This window comes from Monopterus albus, unplaced genomic scaffold (genome assembly GCF_001952655.1).
Source record: "Monopterus albus unplaced genomic scaffold, M_albus_1.0 scaffold70.1, whole genome shotgun sequence".
Lineage (NCBI taxonomy): Eukaryota > Metazoa > Chordata > Actinopteri > Synbranchiformes > Synbranchidae > Monopterus > Monopterus albus.
In genome coordinates, this window is record NW_018127950.1 from 681,459 (window position 1) to 690,986 (window position 9,528).

Here is a 9,528-nt window from a genome sequence, read left to right on the forward strand (position 1 = left end):
CCAGAGGAGCTGGAGGAAGTGTCTGGAGAGAGGGAAGTCTGGGCATCTTTGCTTAGACTGCTGCCCCCGTGACCTGGTCCCGGATAAGCGGAGGAAAATGGATAGATGGATGGATCCTTTGGGTTTGTCTATTACAGTTGTGCATCAGCCACTGCTTGCCAAGCAGAAAAAAGAAATGGTTGTTTGGGAAAATCCACCTAAAAGGTGTACTCACACATTCACACACACATCTCAATAAAAGAAACATGAATAAAAGAGATGTCCTATAAGCAATGTTAAAAATATAGACTTTTGTTTATTTCACAATCATTGCTGGGGACTGAGGAGTGTGAGAGCCTGTCTGTTACATAGGACGCTAATGTTGGACAGATGTGTAAAGCACAGCACAAGAACAAACTGTCTGTCTGTGTCTGTGCACGTTAATTTGCGAGCACACAAACAGGGAAAATGCGCACTCCAGGGATGCAATTAACCCCCCATCAGTGCAACGTGAGAAAGCAAACTGGACAACATACAGATTTCATGCTTGTATGGGTTCTGCAGAAGAGCTCATACACACATGTGTATATACAAACATGGCCTGGAAATATAAATGAACAACCCTGGAGGATAACTGCACACCAGCACTGACAGGATAACAAGCTGTCATTTAGGTTCATATGGCTGCAGTGTGGCTACAGTAATGCCTTGTAAGTGTGTGTGTGAACCTCCACTAGATGGAGCCACACTCACTCCATTATTATTTTTTAAAATGCCACAATATTGCAGATATGATAAGATAACAGACAGACCCCCCAAGGTAGGTCCCATCATCCAAAAGGAAAGAGCAAGTTTCTTTATCTGTACACACAGAACAGAGTCACTGTTAGGATCCAGAGAATAACAGTAATCATAATAATCAGTATATAACAATACAGGTAATCCATTATAAACAGGTCATTAACAGGCTATCCGGCACCTGTGTTATTAAAAAAAATTGTTACTGGTGTTCTCCCACATCATGTATTTTTTTAATTAACATACAGACAAAAGGACAGAGACCAACTTTCTGGCCAGGTTCCACTACTATTACATGGTTTTCAGAGAAACATTCACTCTCCACCTTCGCTTTCCCTTCTTACTGCTTTCATAGTGTAAACAGACTGGACAAAGAGAGCAGGTGGAGGTAGACTGATGTTTCACAGCCATGTTTCAACAGCAGAAGTCAGGCCTCAGATGTTAGAGCTACTGTTATGGCACCCTGAGAAGTGGGAGGCCCAGGATGTTGGAACAAAGCCCTCTGTTACAACGGGTCAGAGAGCCGTTTTAACAAACACAAATCAACGTCACTTTTAACGTATCCTTCGGCTGATAATGCATAGATAGACCAGTGGTAGTCACGAGGTATTCACATGCCTGCCATGATTCCCCATGATGGTCACAAATGTTTTTCCTCAAATGTCTAAAAAAAAGTGGTTAAAAGATCAAAAGCATTCTTAGGGTCGCAAAAAGCCAAACTCTACATTAGAACTTAAACCAATTTCAGTTATTTTTTGTTCTGTTGTTCACATACATATGGACACCACTAAGCAAACACGTATTTAGGTGCATCCCAAGTTTATTATGTGCACCAATGTTTCCTTCACTAGCAGCTTCCCCTTGGGTCTTAGACCTGCTCATCTAAAATGCGAGGAAAAGATACAAGGAAAAAATACGAAGAGAAAAGAATAGAGGAAACACATTTTTAGAGACATACGATGCCCTTTCCTTTGATCCTTCATTTGAAGAATCAAATCACCAACTGATTTCCAATAAAGGGGCATGACAGACCATCCAAGACTTCAGTGAAGGATGCTTTCATGTATCCTCACTCATGGCTTCTCCAGGCAGTCTTCTCGCTCTTCGGAGCTTGGGATGTCCCTGATCCTCACTCGACCAAAATGACTTGCAGTTCAAGCTAGAGTGTGGATACCCGAACCAAGCCAGATGGGACCCGTCAGTACCCAAGGGCTCTGGCCGGGTTTGGACAGAAAATTAGAAATTATGTTCGGGTCCAGGTTGGGTTTGGACATGTAGGTCAAACTTTAGGCTAGATGACTCATATGTCTGCTTTGTTTAAATATATAGGGGGAAAATGCAGTACAAACTCAACTGCGTCAGGCTCGGGTCCAGTTCGGACATCATATGCAATAGCCCTGTCGGGTCCGGGTAGGGTTTCGACGCCACACTCTCGGGGGGCATGGGTGAGGTTTAGACAGAAATATGCAGCCCGATCCATGCTCTATTCAAGCGGGGATCGAGGAATGAGGAACAATCACATAAGAAACTTGAGATGCAGCCTTTGATACTAATCTGAAGCACCTCACAGAGCTGTGACTGCTGCCCTCTGCAAAAGAGAGCAACAGCTTCTATATGGCAAACCATTAGTCCCATCAAAAATGATTCAAGGTATGTTGTCTGCACTGTGTGTGTACTGTATATAATCTACATACATGTATTTACATTATTTATATGGACTTCAAATATGTTTCAGAAATGTAATCTTCTTTGATTCAAAGCCCTTTTTCAGAACAATGAACAGTGCAGTATAGTTGATAGTGATGTATTGCCTCTGATCTGATCAGTTCAATCATCTTCCTATTGTGGCGACCGCCCCCAAGCCCCCCACTACCCGCACAGTCATCTCCAGGAGTGAGTCAGAGGCCTGTGGATGGCTACAACAAACAAACAATTAGCTAACACTATGACACATCAGATTCTGTTTCACAACTATTTTCATGCATTTTTTCAGGTTCACTCTATAACCAAAAATACAATAGTTTCACCTTTTACATTGTACCACGCTCATAATAAATAATAATCGGCGTGTCAGCGTAAGGCTGGCAGACGTACAGTATCTGACTCTTTATCAAGGCAAAGGGTAGGGTGCAGTCTGAAGACTGGGAAATCCTTCTTTACCTATGAGTCAGTGCTAGCACAGGAAGCGGAAAATGTGCTACACCTCAGATGCTGCTAATTTGGCAAGATACAGTGTGGGATTGGCAACTAGTTAGTGGACGGCTGTGACACTTGGCATACAACACAAATGCAATGCAAATGTCTGCCTGTAGAAAGGAAATCAGACCTCAGTCACTAGTCTTGAGTATGTGGTGAAGAAACAATTCCCTTTACACAAGAGTAGTAAATGAAATACCAACACCAGAATATGGAGCCAAAACAAACATTCGCAGCATTTCCACAAAAGTGATGTTAACTTAAACATGACAGGAAAAAAAAATTCCTGCTTAATAAAACACTCCCTGACTAAACTCTGTTCAGGTCAAAACAGGTAAAGGAAAAAGTTAACGATCAATCCCTATCAATGTATCAGTAAATATTCTAATACAGTGTCCTGAGGAAAACTGATGTAACATCAGAAATCACGTTGTTTTTTTTTGTTTGTTTTTTTATGGATTACTGTGATACAAACAGGGTCAAGTCTTTTTACTCTGTGACTGAGGATTTGAAAATTGCTGAAAAAAAGTGGTGGGGGGGGAAATGAGAACCTAATCCTCAGGATTTTCATGGTTTGAATACAACACAAGATTTTCTCTGACCTCTAATTTGATCCATCATCCACCGAGTCTGCACAGCGGCAATGCTGCGGCAGCTGAAAGTCAATTTCACCTGTATCAGCAAATAAATACACCTGAATAAATAAAAAATAAATGTATCTCATTACAGTATTTTGTGCATAATGTGCCACAGATTTTTGTTTTTATCTGGAGTTTGCCTGATTAGAGTTAATGTCAAATCATGTACATATTTCGAGAACTTACAATTACATTTAAATAACTGTAAAAGTTAGCAAATGTTAAATGGCAACCACTTAACTTTCATTCTATTCTGTTGCCATGTGTACATCAAAATTGAATGTACCTATTTCAGAATTAATCATAACTGTTGTCATCTAATGTCATGTGTTATGTCTATATATTTTGTATATACAAATACATATACAGTTCTGTACAGAAATATACAGAACAAATGTGCAAAAAGTTATAAAACCACATCTTCAGTAAAGAAACAGTGCTGACAGTCATCCTGACAATGGGATGTCATATAAATGTACAAGAGTAAACAAATAGGACATAAAGTCCCATTATAAAAGCTAGGCAAACAATAATGCCACTGAACAATGCAGCTTGTAAACGTGTGCACTTTTGTTTCGGACTAAAAATACCTGTATTTCATTGGCACTGAGTTCGCGTGCAAACAAAGCCGATAACACTGCTCAACCGATCCTAAAAGCAACCTCAAGCAAATAAACTTGCTGCAAACATGCTAGCGCACTCAGGAATGAACCCATTTTCATCTCCTTTGATCATGTGACAGTTACGACTGACACGCACATGAAGAGCCAGTGGCAGAAAACAAGGAAACACCAAACAGAACAACCAGTCCAGTTAAAGCCAGTCATTTGGACGAAGAGAAAATTCCATGAGTGCTCAGTGCAGCACCTGCAGTATGTACAGTACATGTAGTAGAAAAATATAGGCGTGTGCATGTTGTGTATGTGATGTGCATGAGCTGAGATATGGATGTGCTGCATAGGTAGCAACAGTGACATCTGAGGGGACTTTGTTAAAGAGGTGGTATGATGGAAAACTACAAAATGAGCTTTGACATGGATCAGGGTGATAGCGGAGCTCCTCCTCTGCTGTCATACCACTAAACTGTCTCTGCTGTATTTTTATGCTTTTTAAAACTTGGAATCAAAGACAAACCCACTTCCTGTAGAGTGCTACACTGAGAGCATAGGGAGCTAAATGAAAATAGCTGTGCTAAAGCTAAGCTAGCTGCCTCCTGCTACGTCTGAAAACATAACTCTTACAACAGGAATCTTAAACATGATACTACAGTTCTGAAACATCCAGTTGAAGCCTCCAGTCTCCACCAGCAGGTTCCTCTCCTTCCCATTCAGGATCAGACTCTGGTTCATATAGCTCTAGGTACTGTCTCGCATTTCCAGCTGCAGCCATTAGGCAAGGTAAAGCTCAACCATAGGAGGGCTTCCATTATTCATTAGGCCTTTTTCTGATTTGCTGATGCTGAGATGAGTCATCACATACAGCCAATCAGAGTAGGTGCTCATGAATACTGTACATTTTATGTTAATAATTTCCAAAACAGCCTGCTACATGACAGAGGAGAATCTGGGCTGTTTGTACAGATGGACATAGAGAGATCTGAACAACTCTGGGTGAATAAAATGCCACAGAAATATCAAAAAGGGTCATAATACCACCTCTTTAAGTAAAAGCTTTAAACTCAGCAATAGCCTTTTACTGAAGCCTTCACTTATTACTTTGTAGTATTCAATGATCTGTCAATGATCTTTCAATGATCTACTATTTAAAATATTTCCATTTTACTGTGCATATGTGTGTGTCCATATACACTTGTGTGTCCACGTTTGCGGTGAGAGAGAGTCAAAATGCTTGTGCAGGTTCCTTGACATACTTTTGCCTGTATTGGCAAAATGTACAGAGATGGACCAAGATATGAACATTCTGAGTCTGAGCGCATGAGGCAAACACATGCACAGACGGCATATCCTCTGACCTCACTTCAGTATCTCATTCCCCTTCCCTCTCCAGACAACCCCCCTCCCCCCAGAGGTCTTAACCTTACGTCCCAGGTGAGGGTTTGCGGGCTGCTGGGGGGACGGGTGTCAGTCTGAGGGACAGTTGTAGCTGCTGATCCACAGCAGGTCGTCCAGCACCCCCCAGTGTAGATAGAGGATGGAGCCCACCACTAGTACATGCATGATCTGGTGGCTGTTGCACCAGTAGTCAAAGAGGCCCGGGCGGAAACGCTCCGGGATGCGCATGATGTTGATGACCCCGCCCAGCACAGCCAGCGCATCCATCATGAGGAAGTGGCGTAGTGAGGTGGGGCTGCCGCCACCCAAGCCCACCCAGCGGAGCAAGAAGAAGGAGAAGCGGAACAGCGCCTGCCAGGCGAAGGAGCGCAGCCTGCGAACGCTGCTCCGGGCCGTCACTGCACAGTAGATGGCGTGGGTGGACAGCAGGATGTAGACTAATAGGGCCACAGTTTGGATGAATGGGTAGCACAGCAGGGTGGTGTAGACAATGGGCAGCGCCCCTGAGACAAGAAAACACACACTTAAAAGTCAGCACAGAGCTTGAGGGTCCAACTCAGCAGTAACACAACGCCTGACACACATCACCCAGAGGTCACTGGAACAGCAACAATCAGATCTTCTAATATCCACTCACTGGCTGACTGGGTGTTAAATGCAGCTCATTTTCATGCAAAAGCTTCTTAGGAGACTAAGCTCTGGTGAAACTTTCCAGCAGGACAAAAATAGCTGAAATTTGGTGGAAAAAAAATCATTAAATCCAGAGAGAGAACACTTTAGGCTTCACAGATGCAATTAGACTCATGTAGAGCTAACACTGATCAATACATTAGTTGATCAAAAGACAATCAATTTGTAATATTTAAGCCAAACATTCTCTCATTCCAGCTTCTCAAATGTAAATGTAATCTGCTGATTGATTTTCACTGATTTATGGTGTTTGAGCTGTTACTGAACACAGCACAAAAATCTCACGAAGGCTGAAAGTTTTTTACTACTTTCTGGCGTTTTATAGACAAATGACCAATCGATCAATCGAAAAGTAATGACAAAAATGATAATAAAAACAGTTAATTTCAACGCTGGACTCAACCTGCGAAAATATTCTTTATGATGACCTATTCTGAATATTAATCAGAGTTCATCAATAGGTTGTGACATCTTCTACTTTGGTCCCAATAATGTGATTCTATACAACACTACATTTAAGCTCGGGGTGGTTAATATGATACTGTAGGAAAAATATGTGTAAATCATGGCCAAGAAGACGGAGCCATTTGTTTGACTCAGCGGGAACAGCTGCTTTACATAAATGTCTTAAAGCCTATCCTATCTCATATCACAATATTAATTATTATTGTATTATCATCAGTACAATATGGGTCAATGTTCCAAGTGTGCAAGTACATAAATAAATGCAAAAATAATGCACTTGTCTTTTTTGTAACAGGGGAATATAGGCCCCATGGACAGATCAATAATCATTTCAGAGCGTGGATCATTGCTTGCATTAGCCAAGTATGCAGAAGTAAGATTTGTTCTGACAAATCAATACTGGTAGACCTCCAAGCTAAACACTTCCATGGTGAATCACTGACAATCCATAGGGCAAACAGAGCAGCAATAACAGAGGGATGGCTGACAGTGAATCCAAATTGATTAACAGTGAAGAAATGCGCTGAGCTTCAAAGAAGAACACTTACCCAGTGTGTTGATCATGCAGATTCCGCACACGTCGAGCTTCAGGAGGGTGTGGTAGACGTGCTCCCCTCCCTCATGGTTCATGAAGAGGTGGTAGAGCACGGAGCCCAGCTGAGGCGACAGGCAGGCCAGGAAGTGCACCACGCCCAACCATGTGACGCTGATCTGAGACCAGGGGATGTTGAGAGGCAGCAGCACCAGGAAGCAAAGCAAAGGGATGCCTGTGGAGAAGAGGGACAGACCGACAGAAATGGCACAGGTTAACGGAGTAGGCTTTACTTTGGCTGTAATTAAAAAGAAATAAAGCTCCTGTCAGAGTTTTCATCAAATCATCAAACATACCTGAAACACATGCTTTTATACCTTTGCCTTACACATTGAGTGGCATGTACCTAATAAATCTAGTTTACTTTTTAAACTGTATTCTGATGAAAACTTTGTAAAGTGACATATATTGATGGATTGTTTCTGTTGGAAGTTTCTTCTTTTATGCGTCCAGTGGCTGACTAGAATCAAAAGGCTGCAGTAATGCACACATTGATATGAAAACCATCAGGCTGAGCATGATAACATAACACAGAAACTGTGACAAAACCAAATTAAGGTGTCATGTTTGTTGTGATGGATTATCTGGCTCAGGACTTTCTGAGCCTGTGGATGTAGTTTATCAAACTGTACAAGCACAGGGAGCTGTGAAGGACTTCCAACTCTGCTGAGTGTGTGCAGACACAAGCAAGAATAATATGGAACAGAGGGGAAACCTACATGATTGGCAGAAACCTATCACTGTTGCCCTCTGAGAGAAAGCCAACATTCTCACTAGGTTCTTATTTTGATGCAGCAAAGGCCCAGGCTGCTAATGGCTGCATAGCTCCAATTTAAGTTTCTGTGTTTGGCAGGGGGAAGGCGCTCATTGCTATGTGAGCAATTCCAGACCTTGAAATTTGATCCACATAAAGTTGTTACAATCATTTATCACTCCATAACACACACATTGCACTCCCTTCCCCCAGTTTTAGCTCACTCTGCATTTCCCAGCATCAAAGCGTTTGTCCTAGCCAGGTGTGCAGGCAATGCCATCTACTGTAACTCATCTATTTTAAGTATATTATCACTGCTCGTCCCCCAGCTTGAAAAGCCCATCCCTACTTTAAATGTGGTTTTGAACACTTGCTACCACCTGGTAGTTTTGGTGGAAAACTGTGGCAGTGTTTACTTTGATACAGGACCATGTTGGATAAAGTATTTAGATCCTTTACTTAACATCCTTTACTTACTATATGAATTCTGCCACACAATAAATGTAGCAGTATAACACTGTAAAGATACTCCATTATGATGAGCATGACCTATTAATGATGAACTAATGAGTAAAGTAGTATTTGACTGTTGTCAAACTGAAACCAATTAAAAGTAGATTTTATAGCTGAAATGATTAGATGACTGATAAAATATGTTGATCAGTTTGTTAATAAAACTGCATTTTTTCCGCACCTTTTAAGTAAAAGTTGTGAACAAAATGCCAAATTCACACATGATATGATTTGTCCTGCAACTGAAAGCTTAATATTGATATATTACTATAATATTTATAGTTGCAGCCCTACTACTTTGATCATATTGTAGTGACCTCCGGCGCGGAGGGCATGTAAAATTATTATCAGCAAATTAACTAGCCTAGTAAATACAGCTGTCAAATAGCTAGTGGAGTACAAAGCAGCTATATTTCCCTTTGTACATATACTGCACTTCAACCCAAAGTAAATGAAAGAACTCTAATAAAGTGCCTTTTAGAATTTTACTTAAGCATAGACCTACAACTAACAAATATTTTATTAACAAATAATCTGCCTGTGATTCGCATGATTAAACATTTGGTAATTAAAATGTAAGAAAATGGTGAAGAGCACCCATCACAACATTCTTCGGGCCAAGGCGACGTTTGAATGACTTTTTTTGTCCAACAGTCCAAAACCCCCAAATATTACATTTGCAGTAATGTAAGAGCAAGGATCAGGGCCGGCCCGTGGCATAGGCAGTATAGGCAAATGCTAAGGGCGCCGTACATCCAGGGGGCGCCAGAAATGGAGGAAGAAAAAAAGTGTAACTTCCACTATTCTTAAAACTAGACTTCAGAAAAGAATAAGCCCACCACATTAATTTAACTGCATAGCAGCAAAGCCTACTAAGTAGTAGTAGTAGTA

General features: G+C 41.3%; 1 protein-coding gene across 1 annotated transcript in view; it reads right to left on the reverse strand.

Moving 5' to 3' along the window:
* Nucleotides 1-3,261: 3,261 nt before the first annotated feature.
* The window catches only part of paqr4a (progestin and adipoQ receptor family member IVa), a 12,438-nt gene continuing 6,171 nt past the window's right edge, over nucleotides 3,262-9,528 (reverse strand). The window contains exons 2-3 of the mRNA XM_020605541.1: nucleotides 7,327-7,545; nucleotides 3,262-6,126 (exon numbers count right to left, since the gene is read on the reverse strand). Of these exons, the coding sequence (XP_020461197.1) occupies nucleotides 5,693-6,126; nucleotides 7,327-7,545 (653 nt within the window). The 3' untranslated portion in view covers nucleotides 3,262-5,692. The remainder of the gene's footprint in view (nucleotides 6,127-7,326; nucleotides 7,546-9,528) is intronic.